Consider the following 23,827-nt stretch of genomic DNA (forward strand, 5'->3'; position numbering starts at 1 on the left):
ATTTGTCCAGTGTCTGGACTATCCTGGGCTGCGAAACAATCAAAGTTCTCATGAACTCTCTCTCACCTGCCTCTATAGGCATGCCATCACCAGCAGCACCCTATGCCTCACTCATAGTTGGTGCCTCTGCGTGTCTGGCGGCCTTTGCTCGCGACTAGGTTTTCCTGCACTCATAAAACTTGTGTATTTCTCCACCACGATACATAAAAGATAGATAAAAATTGATGCCAAAGGCTGAAATGAAATATCAAACCCTTTTCTGTAACCTGTTGTGATAATTTCACTGAAACCCTACAAGCTGGCAAGGATTCAAGCTGTGATACCATTGAAAGATCCCAAAAGGATCTTTTCACTAAATTCTATAAATTTTAATTAAAATAATAGATTTTCCTGTGCTTTCCTTGTGGTCTTAGAGAATTAGACAGAAGTTGCATTAAGCTTGTTTCTTCTTTTTTTGTATTTTCCAAATATAAGTAAAACAATAACTAACAACAGCAGCAAATAATATAATATTCAATCAACCAAAATAGCTACAAATTGTACCAAGCAAGATATGTAATCAGTATGCTAGCAAAGGTGTTTACAAACAAGGAATGAAGACGCCGGCTGAAAGAATGGACCAGCCATGCACCAAAAGGGTAGAGATGGCTGACATAAGCCAACCAACAAATCGCGTGCCAGCTGAAAGGCAGTCGTACAGCTGCTATAGTCACACTAAGGCAGCAAGAAGCTCCCAACGTGCCAAACAAGGCCCTCAACGTGCAATGCACAAGCATCCCAAAACATTGAACTTAGCAATCTTTGTCAACTACTAAAACAAATACAATAGAATGCTGCTGAAACCATCTATTGGGGTTTGAGTCCCAATAGCCAAGCTCTAGGGTTTGCGTCCTAGTCCTCTAGAATTGCTCCTCAAAGAAAAATTGCAAATACCAAGAGTGAAGATGTAAAAAGATAACGAAAGAATGAGCCAACATCTCCTTTTATCTCCCTCTCAAAGCCAATCGAACCCTAAAGGGAGAATATGTGTTTCCCTTTTTTATAAAATGGCATCTTCTCAATTAAAAGGCCTTTATGTATAGGAAAGGCACTCATTTCCTCAAATAACATAACTCTACGTGCCCAAAGGTCTCTGGATGATGAAAATAAGTTATAATAATTTATTTCAACGCAAACTTAGGAAATATTAAAAAATATTTCCTTTTATTCAATTGGAAAGCCAAACCAACCAAGTAATCAATGAATGAGTCCTATCACCTGCCTATGACTAATGCCAAGCAATGTGGGCCAAATGGCAATCCCATCCCTTAAAACTAGGGATGCTCCTAGAAACTAGGGAATATACCCTATCACCCTAAAACTGAAACCGTATACTAGTCCCGAGGAGCCTCAAATCAGATCACTGCTACAACCTTCTAAATTTTAGGAAAATCCCTAAAATTAAGGAACTGCCCCGACTGGCTCTCAAACTGACTGTAGAACCAACTTTGGTCACTGAGTATCCAATATGAGTCTCTATCCACCAGTACTATCCTACGAGACCCCGATAATAGGCCAACTCTCATGACTCTGCTAGTCAAACTAGAGAGGGGACATGACACCTCCATCTGAGGGAATTATTCATTCTGAGAGAGGAGTCAAATGACTTCTTCACAAATGCAAAACGAGAGGCAGATGAGAGCAACAATGAAGGCATCAAAGAATTTAAACTTAAGGAAATTGGGACAAAGGCATCTAGTCAAGGATTGCATGGAAATAAAGATAGCTTGAAGGTGATAATAGTAATGTAAGGATCACCAATGTTTTAGAAAGGGTTAAGAATTCAAATATGTCAACTGCTCTTAAGAAAAAAGAGAAACGTATAGATCACAACATCTTCAGAAGGTTACAATCACTACACTCAAACCATGAACATTGTTGAATGAACATCACCACTCTAATGAACATGCTATAGTACAGTAATAGACCAACTAGAATCAAAAAAAAACTATTACTAAGGAAACTACTACAAACAACCTTACTAGCCAAAGTAGCAGATTTATTAGGAAGTGTCACCAAACTCAAGTAAGTTATAGCCAACTCAACCAGTGGTAAAGATCACACAAAGCAATATATGACCCACTGAGCACTTCGAATCAAGAATGACTCTATCCAAATAAAGTAATCAGATTTCCACTTACATAGAGATATTTAACAAATTTATGCGCAAATTGTGTAAGAGTGCATAAGGAGATTAAAAAATGATGATGGATCACAGAGTGTCATCCGAAACATTGATGAAAAAACTCCTACACAATCTACCCTGAAATTTGTTAAAAAATAAATAACAAAGTAATTTAAATTGTCAATTGATCAAGTGATTGAATCCATGCTCCTTATTGTGAAGTTAGCTAAGAGCCTAGCAATAACAAATATGGAGATTCTCACAAAGAACCTAACAAATACAACTACCAATGGTAGTATCAATGGTAGGTCCTACATTAATGTGATTCTAGAAGACACTTGGCAAACCTTGCGTAAACCTACTATTTGGCCCCAAGATTTTAGTGGTTAAGAATAGACCAACACGACATAAAATTCTTGGATTTCGAATGGCACAAAAGGTAATATTTCATACCAATCATTTTAAATGCATTTTGTACGCATCTCATTGCATAAAATGCATTAATGAAATAGGTTTGGACGGTAGCAGCCAAACTTGACCATAGTTCAGAAAGAAATATACTTGATCTGAGGAATTAAGCAATAAGTGAAGAAGCAACTCCCATCAAGTGCATCAAATCAAACCCATGGGTCTGAACACAAAAGGAATCTTGGAGATGGATTTGTACTTTGAAGATGAAATAATGGAACAACAAGCAAGTAGAAGATAACAAGCAGAAAAGTACAAAATTGGACTCCTTCATATCATTAACCTTAGCATATCCTCTTAAGGAAAACAGGATAGAGGACACACAGCTAGATTATATACCATCACACTGCTTTGAACTTAAAAAAAATATTAATTACCAAGAACCAACTAATATAAAGGTGAATCTTAATCCAAACAGAATCTCAATGGCAATCTTAGCATCCGCTAATCGTAAAGCCATGCTAAAAGCACCAGCATTCGAGATATTAATGGACTAGAACATTTTTGCATGGCTCTACTAAGACCTGAAAGCTGTACCACTCAAATTACGTGTCCATACGACACCTTTGGTAACAAGGGTAGAGCCAACGTGAAGAAGACCATATACAATAAACTAGAAATATTCAGCCACGGTCTACAAAGAAACTAATAAGATGCTCAAAGAAAGGTTACCATAAAAGAAGACATAAGTATTCCAGCAAAATGGGTTTCGCCCATTTAACATGCTTAAGTCTACTTAGGCAATATTACGTTTGCATTTAGTATTTAGTTACTTGGTTGTTTTTATTTTCTGGTGACGATTTGTATATTAATTTGCATCTCAACTCTTTTTCTAGATGTTGAACTGTCATTCTCTCTCCATGAAGGTTATTATGCAGGTTGTAAATGAAGAGATTATTGAACCTGTTTTGAAGTTCATATTAAACAAATAGCACATGACACTGTCTGATGTTGATCTCTATTTTTCAGAGCATCCCCTTTGTTTCCAGCCTCTTAGAAGAGCATTGCTTCACTATTTTGGTTTGCCTGTGAGTTTATTGCAATCAACTGCATATAAATCTTCTCATTGTGGATCGAATCAATCTATAGCCTTTCATCATTTGTCACATTCCCATGCCTAATGCTGCCCTTTGTCTGGTCTGGCAAGCCATTTGATTGACATCTTTGCCCGAAGGTGTGTTTTGACCTATTGACGAGCTATGGATTTCGTTTCATGTAGTCAAGTCTATTTGGAGCCTTACCTGCGTTATTGTATGAGCAGTTGGTGATGGACAAAACCCCTCTCCGTGACTCGGAAAAATCATTTCGATCAAACTTTCACGCAGCATCTGGACTACTTCATTTGCAATTGGACTGATCTGCTTAATTAAGATAACAATTCCTTTGATCAACTGATCAGCCTACATTCTTTTGGTGAGCTGAATTCACCATTTGTTCAGATGTTGTATTCCTTGGAGCAATTTAATCTCTGCTTGGGGCTTTCCATTAGCATTGTAGGCTGTTTTTGAAATTAACAATGATCATGTTCCTCCTACAGCGGATCATACCAGTGGGTGATTTGCAAAGTAGATGGTTTTTATTTAATGGCAGACTTCTTCTCTTTGACATATATTTGTCATTTACTAATATTCCTAGCAAATAATTGTCAGTTCTTTAAATTTTTCAAGGTTATTTCTTTTCTATTTTGTCAATAAAAAGTTCACAGTGGGCCCCTCCATGCACAGCATTTAAACATCCATCTTGTGATGTATCCCATATCGTTCCAGCATTGGACAGTTCAGTGTTCCATAAGTTGTGGTAAGTGATCTTCATTAAGAGGTTGTTTGTGAAGTTTAGATCTTGTGTGTCTTGTGAAAAGAAGAGATTTTATGTGGCAAGGGTCACCCACACACTCTCGAGCAATCCGTACTTTCTTGGACCAGCCCTTTTTTTCACTGCTGTGTTGGTTGTGGTCACATGGACAACCTCTGTTAAACCCCAGCCAACTTGTTGGTCCCTCAAAGTACCTGGAATAGGTCTTTTTTGCAAAACTTTTGCAAATGGAACCTGTTTTTGACAAATTGTAAATCATTTGAAAGCTTTTTCCACCAACTTCACCATGGTTGAGGTTTTTATTTTTTAATGTTTCCATTTGCTACTCCATTTTTCTGTTGAAGCTACAGATTTTTCTCAAAGGACTTGATTATTGCATTATAAGAGAAACATTTGCTGCATCCATTTGTATCATGGATTTGCCTACAATAGAACCTCTTAATCCACATAACTATATGCTACAGGAGCACTTCATTGCTCCAAAGGCATACAGGACAAATATGAAATGATTGTGTTTTGAATGACTACATAGGTAAATAAGTCTTTTAAAGACCAAATGTGATGTAATAAGACCAACAAGAGCCAATTAGTATGATGGTAGGGTCATAAGGTCTTATAGTCTCAAATGTTGTCACAGTTGCATAAAGTTTTCATACTGGGTTAAATGGTCAAAAATGGAAGATCATGAGTGGAATTGGGTGTTTTAAGCCATGTTTGATGTAAAAACACGTAATGTCACCATTTGGAGTCAACGGGTTAACTACAAGATCAAAATATGAAAAGTCGCAAAACTTGCTCAAAAGTTATGGCTAGCCCTTTATTTGAATATGTATTACTCATATTGACTGACGATTTTTTGAGTCCCTAGGTTACCTAAGTTGACCATAGATATTATTGACTTGACTTTATGTTTGTAATTTATTTCATTATGTCTGATATAAAGAAGTTGAAACTAATCTCAACTATCACCCAACAGAGATATATATATATATATATATATATACATGAACAAGCCCAAAAAGAACCGAACCCGGCCTAACAAAATTTCGAGCAAATATCGAACCTGAATACGGAACCCGCATACGAACCAGAATCCAAACCAGCAACTTAGCAAATAACCATTACCAAAGAAGACAAGATTAATTTCACATATATAGTGGAAGATGGAGTGCATGCTTACAATTGAACATCATTTGAAATCCGTATAAAGTTATAAGCAATAACTTGTCTAAAATGTTAATCTTTGAAAGTAATGTTTGGTACCATATTCTAAAAATTCACAAGATTCACGAGGCACGAGATTAATTTTGACGAGTTGTTCAACAAGAATGTACAGAAGATGCTTGCACTAACAGTTGGTGGTGGGCAGCATCCCTTGCTAGATTCGTGCCATGGCTTAATTGCCTCCTATGTCTTCTAAAAGTCTATTAACAAGTAAATCTTTTGGTGCAAAGGAAACCCTATAGGTTAACAAGTGGTATCAAAGCTAAGTCACTGGTACAAATCCCTGCAGGCCGCGGTGAGTAATGCTAAGAGCAGGACTGTTGGTAGTGGGCCAGTGTCCCTTGTTGGATTCATGGCATGCCTTTACCGCCTCTTGTGCCTTCTATAGGTCTAGTTGTTGTAATGGGCATTAGTAGGTTGATCTTTTGGTGCAACCGCAACCCTAATTGTTCACACTAACTTCACAATTTCAGGACATTAATCTAGTTAAAATATAGAAGGGGAATAGGCCCTACAATATGACAAGTAACACACCTAAAAATAATAATTAAATAACAAAAATTAAAAGAAATCTAAAGTCAATAAATAGGAGTATTCCTAAAGTGAATAGATCATGGCCATAAAACCCACCAAACTGGTATGAAAAAAGAAGGAGACGCACAAAATCTACTAACCAATGAGACTAAAATAAATCAGGAATTTCTAAAGAGTACTATAATAAGTTATTGGGTTCCAGTGTTTGAGGTTGAATCAAGTTTCGCTTCTAATTTCAAACAGTTACTGATTACAGTTTAGTTCGACCTGGGTTCTTGGGAGACACTTAAGCACACATGCACCTACGAATGCCAAAAAATGGGCTCCATATGCCTTAAAAAGCTAATTTACAACCTAAACAACCCATTTGCAAATACATTTTGAAACTTTTGCAAATTATGAATATCATACATGAGCCATTTTATTTGAAATATTATTGGCACTTACGGTTTTATGAGTATCATGCTTCTAACCTATTATTGAGGTAACATTGGTATGACCACACTCCATCCGTAATGCTACCCAACATGGAGTGTGGTTCAAGTGAAGTTAAAGCAAATGCTGACCTTGATGCCTATGATCACAATGAAGATGAATGCAAATGTTAAATAAAAAATTATGACATTTTGAGACTTCTACAAATTATGAACATGATATTAGAGGTATTTTATTTATGCTTTTACTGGCAATATGGATTTATGAGTATCACACTTGCTAGCTTATTATTATTATACGTTTGAAGTTGGAACATGCATGATGTATATTAAAATTTATAGTATATGTATATGACATTTATGTATATATACAAATATCGATATATTATAAATTTATACCATATACTACACATGGTATTTCAAGTTCTAGTTATGAAAAGATGTAGAAGACTATTAAGAAGTAAAATGGCAAAACGTCAAATGCCAAATACTAAACAGTAAATACTTGAACATTCAATAATGAACATTGAAGATTTGAATATCGACTTACTTGGTATGACTTATTAATTAGAAATTAGAATACTCGATAATAAACTAATTAATTAATTGTCAAATCAGCAAATGGAAGATTTCTATTATATCAAAAATATCATACAAATGATTACATTAAAAGGCCTTAGATGGATCCACATCTCCTTAGAGTTTAACTAGAACCCAAAAAGAATTTTAAAACATATTTATTCAAAAAACACATTCCAGAAAAGGTTGCTGTCAGGAGACACCTAGTCATCCATACAACAGTCAAGGGACTCCTTAGCGTCCCCCTTGACATTTTGGGGACACCGAGATGTCCCCAAATCACAACGGCTAGTAGACAGCACCACAAGAACTTGGGAACATGTCCCCAAGTCCCAAGAAAGCCTGGATTTGCGGGAGGGGACACACCCCTATGTAACATTGGTATATGTGCATGTCTGTACATATACATATATATTTAATAAAAATGTACATATGTATGTCGAACACAAACCCAAGGAAAAAAAATTGCCCAGCCTGCATATCCAAACTCAATCATCCATCCAATACCAAGATCAGTAACTTTGGCAATATATATACCTTCAAAACAGTATACAGATAGAAAAGACCCCAGAATTTAAATAAGCTAACCAACCTAAAGTTGCCTCCAGTACAAGATGGGGACTTGTTGCTTGCAATGCCTTTGTAGTGTATGCAGAAAGCGCTTCATCCCATCGTTGTAGCTTCTCATACCTGCAAACAAACCCCTGGTCTTACATTACAAATTTGTTGTATTCATACATACTCATTACAAGTACAAACCATACAAACTTTTATGAACAAATTCCATGAGCAGCCTCAATGACAATAATATAAAACCATTTGCATCTGTGTTTCCCTATTGTAAACAAATAAACAAACCATCTTAAATAGTCGTGATAGGTCTATCATAAAAACTAAACAAAATTTGCTATTAAACAAAAAGTTAGAGGCCACATAATCACCATGATTCTTTTAATTGAACGGCCAAATGTAGTTGTGCATAGGTTAATATCCCAACAGCAGCCTGAAACAAAACAAGAAAATAAATAAATCAATTATTGGATGAATAAATTCAATACTGAAAATAAATACTTACAAAAAGAGACATGAATTTCAAAGAAAGATAGTACATTGATACATATTGCTTAAGGTCTTAATTTTCACAATCCATATCATAATTAAAGGAGAAATTCTCAATAAACATTGTGACAAATATTTTGATCAACATTTCAGGTTACACTCCATTATCCTTCATCAAGATGTAGGAGAACAAAATCCATACTAGAGCTGCTTTTAGAAATCACTCATGTTAAAGTACAAAGTTGACATCATCTGAATATTTTAAATAGTTTACTTTTTAAACATTAATTCATTAAACGTTCACTGCTGGTTCTATAAAATCAAGTAAACACAACTTACAATGTTGAATAAGCTAAATCTATATGACTCTAAATGCATCTTATTGTATCCTTGGAGAGTTTTTTACTATGTTGCATGGGTACTCATACCCATACCCCTAGGACACATACCGAGTAATCAGTGGGTAATCAATGGAAAGCATCATAGCTAAAGACTGTTACAAACGTAAATGGTAGAATACTTGACTTATTAATCAAAGATCAAACGATCTATATATACAAAGAGGAGAGTCGAATAGAATAGAAACATTCTATTCTAGACTACACCCAGATATTAGAAACATCCTAATATATACAGAGATACGATAAGATACAATAGTGAGCATTAAAAAGAAACATAAAGATTATTTAAATACCCCCCCTTAATGCTCAATCTATTTACTACACCAATAGATCCCCTGAATTTAACAAACTTGGCAGGACCAAGGGGTTTTGTGAAAATATCTGTTGGTTTCTCTGAGGTAGGGGCATGGAGTAATTGAATAGATCCATCTTCTACTAATTGTCAGATGTAATGGCAATGAAGCTCTATGTGCTTGGTTCGTTCATGAAACATTGGGCTCTTGGCAAGTTTGAGTACTCCTTGATTGTCTGAAAATAAAGAAGTCGGACCTGCTTGAGGAATATGCATATTTGCAAGCATCTGATGGAGCCAAACGGCTTCACAAACTGCCTTGATAGCTCCTGTATATTCTGCTTCTATAGAGGAGAGTGCGTGTACCTGTTGCTTCTTACTGGTCCAGGTAACTGCTGCAAATTCTATACTGATCACATAGCCAAAAGTAGATTCCCTGTCATCAACTGAGCCGGCCCAATTGAAATCGGTGAATCCACTGAGCTAAGGAGTAGCACTCCTTGTGTAAAGAAGACCATAATCTGAAGTACCCTGTACATAGCGTAACACACGTTTCCCTGCAATCCAATGATCAGTCTTGGGGTTCATCATGAACCATGAGATGTAGCTGACTACAAAACTGAGATCAGGTCTAGTAGTAGTAAGGTAGATGAGACTACCTACTAGTTACCTCAAGAGTGTTTCATCTACAGAAGGAGAATCAAATTGTGCGGACAATTTCAGACTAGTCTCCATAGGAGTGGAGGCAGGTTTGCAATCCTGCATTAGAAACCTGTCAAGCAAATTTCTGGTATACTTGGACTGAGACAAAAAAATACTGTTGTCAGTCTACCAAACCTCAATACTTAAACAAAAATGAAGCAATCCGAGATCTGTCACATCAAAAGTTCTGCATAGATCCTGTTTGATTTTTGAAATCAAATGTTCTAAACTCCTAGTAATGATCAAATCATCCACATAGACAACAAGAAAAAGAATATCATTACTAGAGTGTTTAATATACAAATCATTGTCTAACGGGCTACGCTGAAATCCCTAAGCAACGAAGTACTGATCAATCTTTATGTACCAAGCCCGAGGGGCCTATTTAAGACCATAGAGGGCCTTCTGGAGTCTACATACTTTTGGTTCTGAATCGGCAACCTTGAAACCTGGGGGCTACGTCATGTAGACTTCTCCCTATAATTCACCATTGAGAAAACCACTCTTCGCATCCATCTGATGAACTTTCCAACCATATTGAGCTGTAATGGCAAGAAGAAGGTGAATAGTGCTCATCTTGGCTGTCGGGGCAAAAGTCTCCTCATAGTCAATGCCTTCGCGCTGGGTGAATCCTCGAGCAACAAGTTTGGCTTTGGATTTGTCCAAGGTACCATCTGCATGGTACTTGACCTTATAGACCCATTTACAGCTAATGGGTTTCTTCCCACGAGGGAAATCTGAAAGAACCCAAGTGTGATTCTTTTGAAGACTTTGAAGCTCAGCATCCATTGCCTGTTCCCATTCTAGAATTCCTTTGGCCTTTGCATACGTCTAGGGCTCAAGGATACTATGGATGTTGGCCATAAGAGCAACATTAACTGTGTTGTACTGATTGATATTATTTCTAGAGGTTCTACCCTCAATGAGTTCATCTGGAGGAAGATCACTAATCGTTTGAGCCTACCATTTTGGCCTTATGTGTGTGACCGTATCCTATAAACATGAGTTTCTAGCTTTTGGAATCCAACTTAGTGCTTTTGGCATCAGGAATCCATACATATGCTAGAGAGCCAAAAACTTTCAAATGGTTGATCCTAGGTTTGCGACCAAACCAGGCTTCCTCGGGAGTGTTATGGTTAACTACAAGGGTGGGTGACCGGTTAAGAAGGAAGATAGTTGTGGATACTGCTTCTGCCCAATATTTTTTGGGAACACTTCTATGTTCTAGCATAGCCCTAGCCATTTCTGTGATGGTATGGTTTCGACACTCTACAACACCGTTCTGCTAAGGGGTGTGAGGTGTGGTGAACTGACATATAATGCCATGAGTAGTACAGAAGGCAGAGAAAGCAGAAGAACAAAATTCCCCCCCATTATCGGTCCTAAGAGTACAGATGAGGGAACTAGACTCTTTTTCTACTACGGCTTTAAACTGCTGAAATACAGGAAAAGCATCTGATTTTTGCTTAAGAAAATATACCCACATTTTGCGACTGAAATCATCCACAAAGAGTAAGAAGTACCTTCCCAATAACAAGAGGAGTATTCATAGGACCACATACATCAGCGTGGACCACCTGGAGTACTTTAGATGCCCACCATGATTCACCATTCTTAAATGGTGTCCTATGTTGCTTCCCTGCTTGGCAAGCTCCGCAAACGCAATGGTTCTGGGTCTGCATATCAAGTAGGCCATGGAATAAATTATCCCGAGCAAGTTGTGCCAGATATTGAATGTTCAGGTGACCGTAACGTTGATGCTAGAGGCTGCTGAGAGCGAATGATTTGGCGATGAAGGCACACTCAAGGGAATCGCTTGAATCTACAAGCCTATAAATATGATGATCCTCAAGACCGACAGCAAGTGTAGTGCGAGAAGCACGATCAATAATCGAACACTTATTTCCACTGAGAACGACATCCAACTGAGGGGAGTGCTTCATAATCTGACTAACAAACAGAAGATTATGTTTCATGCCAAGAACATGAGTCTTCTTCATCCGCACTGAATCTGAACATTGCCCTTGCAGACAATATTGTATTCTTTGTCACCTCCAAAGATTACTGAGTCAAAATAGGTAGTGAATTCAACAAACCAATCACGCTTGTAAGTGAAATATCAGGAGGCACCGGAATCTATGTACCAGGCAGAAGATTTCACATGATCTGCAGGTATGCTGGCCATAAAGGCATGGTAGATAGATTCTTTCTGCTCTGAGTGTTGGGCAGCATTTGCTTGCTTTTTAATTGAGTCTGACTTCTAATGCTACTAATACAAATGCTCACAATACGTGAATATCTCAAATGGCGAAAAATTCAAGGTGAGAAAATGAAAGACTCAGAAAAATCGGAGAAGTACCCAGAAGAGAGCTCGAGAAACCCAAAAATAATATGTTGTCGGAATCTAGATCCGCTCGCTCGAAAATCAAGGCAACCAAAAAAATCTGATGACAACCCATTTGAGATCTTGAAAAAATCACCAAGAATATGCAATCAAAAAAAATTCCCGACCCCAAAAATTTGGGTTTCGAGCAAAAAATCTAGTTGGTGGACATGGAGGTAAAAAAAGGCAAAAAAAGGTGTTTTCAGTCCAAAAAACAGTCCGAGTTTGATCAGAATACCCCTGTTAGGGCTTTAACGGTAGAGAGAATGAGGTTGTGTGGTAAACCAAACTCAGTTTAGGCAGAAAACAGCAAAAAAAGTGGGTAAAAAATGCGGACCGCGAATCTCCAAAAACACATACCTTTCTCCAAACGGTGGTGGCTGAGATTGCAGGTTGAAAGACGTTTGCCCAAAAACAACGCTAAAAAACGAGCTAGTAAATTGCAATTTGCAGAGGATTTCGGGCACAAGAAATCACAATTTTCAGATACCAGTTGAGAATGGTAAAAAAACGACCACATTTTTCACACGATTTGCAGACCCGAGTTCAGAATGTCTCCAGGCAGAAAACCCTAGGCGGGCTTTTGGAGAAATTAGCTGAAATAATTTTGGAAAAATTTAAACAAATAATTTCAAGAAGAACTTATAAATTTTTCCGAAGTATTTAGCTCTGATACCATGTTACAAACGTAAATGGCAGAATACTTGACTTATTAATTAAAGATCAAATGATCTATATATACAAAGAGGAGAGTCGAATAGAATAGAAACATTCTATTCTAGACTACACCTAAATATTAGAAACATTCTAATATTTACAGAGGTACAATAAGATACAATAGTGAGTGTTAAAAAGAAACATAAAGATTATTCTAATAAAGACCTTGACTAAGATTTCTGATTTTTGTTTCAGTTTTTTAATTGCATATCAGTTGCTGTTCAACAAGCTTAACTGAAATTCCATACATAATCAGTTCGAAACTTTGATACCATACTGATTAAGCGTAAACTTTATCACTGTTCAAGTCAGAAGTTTATCATTTGCAATATGTCATTGTTATATGATTTATGATCTTCTTCATGTTTAAAGTTTGCCTTCTCCATTATGCATCTAAACATTTAGCATTTATTATTACTGCATACGTATTGCAAATCTTAAACTGAAAACAATAAATTATATCTGCAAACTTTATCACAGTTATTCTTTTGAAAACTCATTGTCATGACTCATTTTTTCAGATTTTCTATAACATATTAAATTATATTTAAAAAAATGGTGTACCCAAGTACCCTCGTCCCTGTGCAACATTTGTTTCCAATCATAATAATAACTCATCTCCATTCATAAATCACACCCGATTATTTCAAAAGTGTATCAAATTCTAAACTTAAAGATATAATACATTTCAGAACACTAGCAGTTTAGCCAGTTCAAATTTAGATGCTGTATAGAATAGTCCATTTTATTATTTCAAACTAGTGATTGTAACCAGATAAAGAGCTTTTATATATTTATGTGTGTGTGTGTGTGTGTGTGTGTGTGTGTGACCTTCATATGATAGTATGTTTAATATTTATACTTCACTAGCGTCATACCTGAAAGAAGCTTAAAGTTTGCATGCATTATATTCTCATTTTTTCATCTTGGGGAAGAATCATTAAGTGTGATACTAAACTTTGATCAAAATCATGCATCATTTTCCAGCAGCTCTTTCCACATTGAAATATAATGTTAGCAAAATGATTTTTGCATTGCAAAATTATTCTCAGGGTACCTCGTGCTGGTGTAACTGATTGTTAATGTGTATTAAGGCCTCAACAACCCCTACAGGATTAGCCTCCATCTTTTTGCTTTGGGCACCTTCAAATTCCAGTTCTTTATAATGCAAGGCTTTTGCAAATGCCCGACACTGTAAACAGATATGGGAATTGAAGTGATAATCAGCATCAGAAATATTTCAGTTATTAACATTTAAAACTATAAAATAATTACTGTAATCTAAAATTGCAGTAGCTAACATTACAGATACAAAAATGTGAATGCTGAAACTAATAAACTACGAAAGAATGTACCTTCTCAGCAAGTGCACCAAGAAGCCGAATATCTATGGGAAGACGCTTCTCATCATGTTCCATAAATTCTGCCTGTATTCAATGTATAAAGGTGTCTGAGATAAGATACTGCATATATACATGGGACCCTGCTGGCAGCACAGTCATAAGAAATGGTTAAGAAGGATATCATAAATCACAAAATCTAGAGTACCAGGTTAAGGAGTGTAGCAAGGATCTCAGGAGGAATATTTGGAGATGAAAATGCCATCTCAAGGCTTCGAACAAGTTGTTGTTGATGGGCTTCATTTAATTGCGCCCAACAACTCACAAAACCTGCTGCAAATAATTCTCTACAAACAGATGGCTGCAAAAGGAACAGAGTCAGATAGCAACTCACAGAATGTACCAGAACCATACATATTATTAATTGATTCAACCTGCAACTGCGCTAAACGAGCACATGTACGTAAAGCTGGAGATGGAGATTCCTTAAGAAGTTCAATACTAAAATGGCGCATCCACTCAGCCCAATCTTCCTTAGTACTTCGCTGAGAAGCCTCCCAGGCTGTTCGCAATCGACCATCATTCACCTAGAAGTAGTCAATATGTATTTGTTACTTGAAGTGACCTTATTTTTAAACAACAAAAACCAATCTTAATGCAGAAATTTCCCTCTAAGATATCAAGGGCCATATTTTTAAACCATATTAAATCAAACAAGTTAATAACAACAGTTTTAAATTAGATATTAAATTCCTGTTAGAAACTTAACACAGGTTAACAACAAGATAAGGCAAAATAAAAATGGTGGTTCCCACTTCAAAACCAAAGGTGGTTTGTGAATTCTTAGCATGAGGGCTCTGCCACAAAGGGAAATCTCAATGTACAAAATCATGCTAACCAGGAAGAGGTTCATTTAGCGAATTCTAGCAACTTACCACCCAAGAATTACAAACACAAAAAAAAAAAGAAAAAAAAAAAACTGCATTTGTATAACATGAACGAGAGAAATGCAGAATTTTAAATTACTGACAAATGATGCAGAAACCTGTATCAGAGAAGTAAAAGACATAAAGATACTGTTAGCAATCAAGAAAAACAAAAAAAAGGTGAGTTTATTGCGAGCTCCAACAGTTACAATAGTGTGGACTCTTCAAGAAGCTATATAACCAAATCCTTCTTTTGTTCAAGGAACAAGTGTCAAGAAACGTGTCAAAGAACCTAATCCTAGGATTGTTAATAATGAGGTTGGGATCTCTGGAAGCATAATCCAATTCTCTTGCTTAATAGATAAATATCCTAAATCTGATCAACAAACAATAACATTCAGAAAGAGAACACACTTACCTTGTAGTTTCTTGCCTGCCTTTGAATCTCAGCACCCTCATCATTATGGTCATTTTCCATATCATTCAACGGATCACTAATAACATCAGCAGGCACTGAACGAGTTACTTTATAAGGGCTGTTATTCTCCAAAAAAATTGGGTCTCGCTTACGAAGCCGTGTATCAATTTCATCAAAATCTTTGTGCTGGCTCCAAAGCAATTGAAACAGATAAATTTCAGCTCAATGATCAAACTGAAAATCATTCGACAAATCATCGCAGAAGTTATAATGAGGTAATTCAATGAAAAATATAAAACAAACCTGCAAGCGATGCCGCTGTAGCTGTTTGCGAATAGACGGAACAAAAATAGTGAAGTCATCTCCCAGCGCTTGGGCTAATACACAAATACAATCAACAGCTTCCTTTCTAAGTTCATCTATTTTCCTGCATATTAAAGATTATGTCAATAGAACCCATCATTTTTTTAATTTTTCTACTATAGACAAAAGATTAAAAAACTACATGAGTTCAATATGAACTGGTTGAATGAAAACATCGGTTTGATAAATATTCAGTCAAAAGAGACTAGTTCATCAACAAACAAATTAGATTAATTCACAAACAAGAGCATCTACAAGATTGCAAAATCATAAAATATAAAATAATATGTTTCAACGAGGCAAAAGGAATATTTTGTTGCACATCAACAGCACAATTCAAAGTTGAAGATTGAAAAACAGAGAGAGTAAATGCAGTTTTTGAATAGTAACTATGAAGAGTGCTAGAATACAGATATCACATCATAGTAGCATTCATTGTTCTCACTACAGGATTTACATGCACATTATTTATGGCCAATTATCACGTTGAGTGTTTTGGATTACATATTGGACCGAGCTCAAGTGACAAAACAAGTTGTTAAGGTTTTATGGTAAGTTGGATAAAATAAATGGAAGGTATCTGTATATAATATAATATATATATTATTATTATTATTATGATTATACAATTCAAATTATATATATATATATATATATATATATATATATATATATATATATATATATATATCTAAAACTGATTGCATATTAATAATAATAATATCGACTTAGACCATCAATTGGTATGTTGATCAATTAATTCACATTTCTCATCGAACGGATTACTTGTATAAAGGTCGGCATGTATTGTGTATCGAATGACAAGAAAGTCATGACCCTATGGTTGTGACTATACGCTGAGTCACTTCCATCAGGTGTGACTAGTCGTCACCCCTTATATTGAGTGGAAAATCTATGATGTAAATCAGAATGAATACAAAATACATAACGTCTTTATCAGTAATATATTGCAGATAGATTCGATCCACCTGCTACAGATTCTTTAGGGATATCTCTAAACTGTTTTCATTGTAATATTTCAGGTATTCTTATCAATATTAAACTATAATAATATCAGAAAATTCTGATAAATATACAAAGCTCCTGTGTGCAATCACAGTTTAAAGTATATAAGAGGGAGAAATTCTTCTATCTTAAATATAGATAAATCTGATAAACATTAACACAAGTTAGCTATCCTTTAAATTAATGGAAACCTCAATTAATGCAATCAAACCATCTGTAATGCATTTCCAAAATAATCAAAAATCATTAACCCAAGGACTGAATACTTGTTATCACACAGCAGATAATTTAGTGTAGTAGTTTAATAATTAGTTTGCAAGATTTGATAGTACTTAATTTTTACCCAACCACCTTCAGTCATACTGTTACAATGTTACTAAAATTACTTCCTTGAGTGTTCCTCTTGAATGAAATCAAAGCTCTAAGATGGGATGATATCAGTCATACAGTAGAAGCCACTCACATTGAAAGATTCATATGAAATTGGCTTTGCTTGAGGACAAGCAATTTGGCAGGGAAGGATGTGATGCCCCCTTTCTGAAAGTGAAAATAGCTAAAACAATAAATCTTAAATACCAGTGCCAGCTTCTTGCCTCTGGAAGCGGATCCAGATGCATCCCAAGACAGACACTCATGGGTGTCATCTGGATGCCTAGAGGCAACATCCGTACAACACCCATAGGCATTTGAGTGCTTCCAAAAGCCTCTGCACCCAGAATGCGAAAAAGTAACTTTGCCACTTAGAAATAAATTTGACATGTGCAAATATGCATTTTAAATTCCCCTGTTTGCTTTGAAACCCTAAAACGGCCCTATAAGATACCATTCAACCATTGTTCAAGTCATTTTGTTTGCAGCTAGTCTCTCTTCTCAAATCAAAATATTTTAATTTTGTGTATATATATGTATATAAAAAACAAATTCACGCATCCAATCGATAACTAAGCAATAAATTGTTAAATAACTTTAAATTAAAGATATAAACTTATTACTAAAAGGGAACAAGAATAATGTCAAGAAATCGTCAATATTTGATCAAAGGACAGATGAACAAAAACCATGCTCTAAAATCAAAGGTGGATTCCCTATCTCTAGTTTGAAACACATTAAATGTATGTTACGTGGAGACGTGTTTCCTATCCCTAGGGGACTCATTTTCTAGGACAGCTGGACAAAAAGAGGGTGTTTCCACACCATCTCTGATTCCGAAAAAAACAATAAACAGTAGGAAATGTCCCCTAACATTTGGGAATGTTGATCCATCTCTAAAACACCTAGGGGGAGGTGAAACATCCCTAATCCATCCTCGAAAAAAGACATTATCGCCAAAATATTCAAATGGTTTTTGGCATTACAATTCAATAAAACACTTCTTTTTTTAATTGTCAAATTGAAAATGTAGGGGGCCCAAAAGGCTTGAATTCGTGTCGGCAATAATAAAATTCATAATTAAATATTCAACAATGAAATTTGTGACTAAATGTTTGACTAAATGTTTCAATTTTATATATTAAATCAAAAATATTAAAAATAATATTGTTTATATTTATATTCAATATAATAAATTTAGGGCTATTAATATGATATTTAAAAATAAATTTATATAAAATCAATATATTGTTTAAATTTATCTATATAATATAATAAACATTAAGAGTATTACATTTTAAAAATTTAAATTATATATGATTAAAAATAAATATAAGTTAAAAATAAAATACTAAAAACCAAAATTTAAATAAATAATGAAACTTAAAATCTAAAATTATTAAATATTAAATTTTATAGAAAATGATAAAAGCCAAAAGTGTGTACATTTCATAATAAGAAAAGTTCAATTTTTTTGAAGTTTTAAACTACGTGTTATGGTAAATCAATGTTGTTGTTATATTAAACAAGGAGATGAAAGCTCCTTATATATATTTACAAAGATAATGTTTCTAAAAGAAACTATCATGAACTAATGAGACAAATAGAAACCACCTCATAAACTAAAGACAAAGTAAGATGACCACTAAAGAAACATTATAATATTCTAATACCCTCCCTTGATGGTCATCATCTGACTATTGTCTTTTGGTCACAAATTATGCAAAACATTTTGCTACTTTTGAGACCCTCCTTGAATCTACAAAATGTTAATTACCAAGAAGCCATCCCAAAAAATGCAACAGAAAAGAGCGTCCCCTTCTTTAAAATGCTCTACAAAAAGACAAAAGAGTCTGCCACTTACTTTACCACTGAGATGTGTCTACCACTAACCCTCCCAAGATCAGTAAAACATCTAACTAGAAATCATCACAAAACATCGAACCTAATGTTGGATAATGAAGTAGCTCTTCCCTGGAGACAGAGACAAACATAAAGTGCCACTAGCACGATTTTGAGGAAAATCAGCAAATTCTCCAAACTTTGCAAAATGAGCATGATGCCCCAAAACAGACAACAAAAAGGCACAATTTTTAAAGAGAAAAACCAGTCACAATTTTTTAGGCACAATAATCGATCAAAACCAAAAAATAGAATCCGAGATACGGGTCAAGGAATACAAAGCTTCATTTTTTAGGAGAAGCGGTAAAACCCAACATATATTTTTTGAGGAAAAAATTATAAACCCAATAGGTAAATTTCGACAAAAAAATTGTTAACCCAAAAGAGAAAAAAATTTAAACCCCATAGATAAATTTCGAGGAAAATTTTTTTAAAAAACCCATCAGAAATTTTTCGAAGGAAAAAATTATTGAAACCCATCAAAACAGATTTAAGGGACAAAATTATAAAAACACATCAAAATGTTTTTAAGGTAAAAAATTATGAAAACCCATCAAAAAATCTTTATGCTGCAAAACACGAAAATTTGCATGGTAAAACAGCACATGCAAGTACATGCATGTGACAAAATGCACATGCAACTCACATGCAAATACATGTAAAGTTTCTGCAAATTCCGCTATAAATCAAACTGATATAATGTCTTTCTTAGTGCTAAAGATGGTCTTGAATATACACACTTGTATATGAAGCGTTACTTGGAGTATAATAATTATTTTGAAAATGTTTTATTATTATCCCTGAAAAAATTCCATATCAAAAAAGGCTAAACTGTTTCTAAATAATCGTTAAGTTTTATGAAATCCCATCAACCTAGTGATACCATGTTCAGTAAATCAATGTTGTCGTAGTTGTATTAAACAAAGAAGATGAAAGCTCCTTGTATAGATTTACAAAGAAAATGTTTCTAAAAAACAATACTAAACTAAAGACAAATATAGAAATAACTGAATATAAATAAATTGAGGACCAAGTAAGATGGCCATTAAAGAAACATTATAATGTTCTAACTTCTAATACTATGTTGAACCCATGCATCAATTTATTAATTTATTTTTAATTACAGCATAAACCACACAGTAAAATCAACATAGTCTCAATCATATATGGAAAAAAAAAATAGGGTAATCTACAGCTTATAGTGTAAGACACCAGGGTTCACAACTTCACAGACAACCAGGGCATTAATAGATATTTTTACAGCAAGCATTGGAGCACGCCAGTGTTCACAACTTCTCACCTAAAAACATAATGGCCAGTCCTGACCAAGGGTTCGACCATGGCAGAGCACATTCTCTGCTTTTCGCTGCAAATTAAAATTTCATAAGTCTGAAAGAACTACAGCCAAACTATTTCTTATTTTAAACTTATTTATTTCCTCTTTTTTTGGCATCTTACATTTATTTGTTGTTTAGTATTTTAGTTTATAGATTAAAAATAATTATTTCTTTACTTTTAGTCATTGAATCATTAAAAAAATAAGAAAATGAGCGGCTCCAACAGTAGTGACAGCCATGAGAGTAGTGACTGGGAAAATCAAATGCAAACAACAGTAGGCCCATCTTCTACTTCTGAATATCCAACCTCAGCCTCATCAATACACCGCATTTTTGCATGCCCTAGATCCTCCCTTCAGAAATTTGCAAGAGGCCCTTTTCATGCCAAAAAACCATGCTTCAATTGTGCCCAACTCATGCAGTGTCTCATAAGAAATGTCCCACAAATCTAAAGCCGCAATTGTATCATCACATTTTGCTCTTCGAAAAACAATATCATGCTCTACTCAAATCTCAGATTCGAAATCAGTTGGGTCATCCATTTGTGATTTTAATTCATCTCATTCACTAGCACATCCAATTGTTTTACAATACCCTGTATCTCAGAATCTCTCTCCATTGGCGGAGAAGTACACCCTCCACAGGGTAAATGAATACCAAACATTCTATCACCATCCATAACGTTGAAGACCAAGTCCTCTACCTGTGGGCCAAAAGAAAAGTGATGCGCACTCCTCATAGTGTAATGCCAATAAAAACTCCCAATCTCTATCAAGCACTCATCATCATCAAACTGGAAATCAGAAGATGGCTCCAATCTATGACCCTAAACTATTGGTCAGGCAAGATCCTGGGCAACCCTCTCAGCAAACCCAACCACAAAATCCTTATTGGAAAGCATTGTAGCCAAGGTCTTCACAATTTTCCTCACCAATTGTCAAATAGCATGAGAGCCCCGAATGAGAGCACCCTCAGATATACTGTATGAAACCTCCCGCAAATCCAAGCTCTCAAGCAAATACTCCATGAAAGACTCATTACAGTAGAAATTATATGTGGAAGCATCAATCTGCTCCCCCGCAATCCATAGCTAACCTCTCTGAAAATGTGACAATAATAACTGTCCAATGCTACCAATTGTACAAAAAGAAGAAATAGATTCACTTTCAGTAGAAGGAAGCAAATCACCATGAGAGCCCGTCACCATTGATGCTCTCACATCCTCTTTACATACTACACTCATACCCTGGATGAATATGTTTTCCACATCATCATGTCCCTCATCCTTAACCGTAGAAGCAAAATCACCACCAACCACAATATGTAGCTGAACAAGGTCTGGGGCTAGTGTTGACTGTACTTGTTCTAACTCCCCGGTAATCTCATCCAACTGTGAATGTGACTCATGAAGAGCCAACTGAGTATACTAAAGAGAGTCCACCGTCACCTCAAGCTCCTAGGTGAGCTCAACCACCTCCTCCTCTTTCCTTAGCATCGCCTCATAGCAGGTGCTACCCCACTCCAGAAGGTAATCTTTGTCATCAGCTAAGAGTAACTATGCTTCAAGATCTTAATAACCTCTCGAAGTGCATGAAACTCTGCTAAGGAAAGACTATTATCACCATGCTCATCTGACACAAGGGCACCCCAACCAGATGTAGCTAGCATATGCCGAATAGCTTCATAATGATCAAGAGATGAAGAAATGTCACTACTACACACCTTCAGCCAATAAGTCACATGATGCCTTTGTAACCCTCACTCCTATGCAAGCTCTATGTCTCACTAACTGTAGTGTGATAGGAAATTGAATCAGAACTGTCCACCACAAGATCACTCATACATGTGCTATCATCCTCATACAACTTTGTATTCGAGATACAACTACTATGTACCTCAAACAACTCCTCTAAAGAAATAGAAGCCCTCGCAATATCAAGCTCCCCACATATCTCAACTTCCACCTCAATAGTAAGATCCTAAAAACATCGATCCAGGGACTCATCCAAAACCTCCTCAGAGTCATCACCCAATATCTGACAAGGGGTATCATACTCGGTACAACTCATAGCATCATCCGACGACTTACCAGAGGCATCTACACTGTCTGCATCCCATCACCTAATAGAGTCTCAACTGTCATCACCTGACTCTACGCACATGACTCTATGTCAGGTTGTGAATCAATGATGCTAGAGCATGAACCCACATCTATTGGCTTTGTTGTAACACCCAAATCATCGACATCACAGCTGAGTGACTCCATACATGCATCGATCCCACCTGAGGAACCAACTGCCTCCTGCACTGGAGCAATAGTATGACAACTCCCATACAAATCTCCAATAATAATTCCCTCCTCAAGAGAACCTAAAGTATCAGTAGTAACAACTACATCAACTGTCTCTACACTAACTGCAACAACTCTAGGGGCCTCAACATGCTAAAACTTAGTGCCTCTATCCACCCAAGGTACTGGCACATCTACTGATCTCTGTAAAATGGGTCCACCATCAAAACTGCAGATAGGACTAGCAGATGTCATACTAAATACAGGTACAACTACATCATGGACACCTGTCGGAAAAAATTGAAGCTTCCTTCCCTGCAACCTCGATGTCGACCTTCTAAAAGCAAAAACTATATACTTCGTTGTCCTCTCAACTATCTTTGGATCCGACAAGCTCTCTGTTAGCCTTTGTTGAAGAAGCTTAAGTTTTTCCATACTCTCCTTCAAAGCATTCATTTTCGTGCTAAATTCCTCATTTATTCCACTGGCTTCTAGAACTACTAGTCCTCCTATGTCTTTCCATAGGGAAAAAAAACTAGAGTGCCGGTCACTCCAAATGGAACAACAAAACTGAAAAAATAAAATAACTTTCCTACCCCACAAGATGGTAGTAAACTAGGCTCTGAACAAAGTGCTTCACTTTATTTCTCACAAAGAAATACTCTTCCACCTCCAAAAGAATACAACTTCAAACCATTCAGCTTAAACCTTTTGTAAAAATGTTTCTGATGAAATCTCTGATAAACAATTTCCAAAAAACCACACAGGCTAGCAAAATACACAGCTCTGATACCACTGAAATATCCCAAACCGGATATTTACTGGATTTCTTTTTCAACAATATATTCAAAACTTAACAAGGTATATGTATCACAAAACAACATAGAAACCAGAAGATTTACCCATATATATAAACTCACTGTAATATTCCAACCCTCGGAACTATAGAAAATTCAGAACTCATCTGATGACATTTTCACGAACAGTTTGAAAGCAACCCCAAAGATAAAAGTTCTGATATCCCTGAGATACTCTAACTGGAACTATTATTAAACCGATGATATATTGACGAAAACAGCTGATACAT

The 23,827-nt window shown here is 35.7% G+C and overlaps 1 protein-coding gene across 3 annotated transcripts in view; it reads right to left on the reverse strand.

Moving 5' to 3' along the window:
• LOC149575709 (serine/threonine-protein kinase TOR-like) overlaps positions 1-23,827 on the reverse strand; it is a 214,384-nt gene that overhangs the window by 109,103 nt on the left and 81,454 nt on the right. For all 3 annotated transcript variants that reach the window (XM_089815481.1, XM_089815482.1, XM_089815480.1), the window contains exons 25-32: positions 15,757-15,880; positions 15,454-15,639; positions 14,544-14,696; positions 14,318-14,470; positions 14,125-14,196; positions 13,827-13,961; positions 8,157-8,218; positions 7,808-7,905 (exon numbers count right to left, since the gene is read on the reverse strand). In XM_089815481.1, coding sequence (XP_089671607.1) covers positions 7,808-7,905; positions 8,157-8,218; positions 13,827-13,961; positions 14,125-14,196; positions 14,318-14,470; positions 14,544-14,696; positions 15,454-15,639; positions 15,757-15,880 — 983 coding nt within the window. The remainder of the gene's footprint in view (positions 1-7,807; positions 7,906-8,156; positions 8,219-13,826; positions 13,962-14,124; positions 14,197-14,317; positions 14,471-14,543; positions 14,697-15,453; positions 15,640-15,756; positions 15,881-23,827) is intronic.

This window comes from Cupressus sempervirens, chromosome 2, assembly GCF_028749045.1.
Source record: "Cupressus sempervirens isolate cs-2001-9-10 chromosome 2, ASM2874904v1, whole genome shotgun sequence".
Lineage (NCBI taxonomy): Eukaryota > Viridiplantae > Streptophyta > Pinopsida > Cupressales > Cupressaceae > Cupressus > Cupressus sempervirens.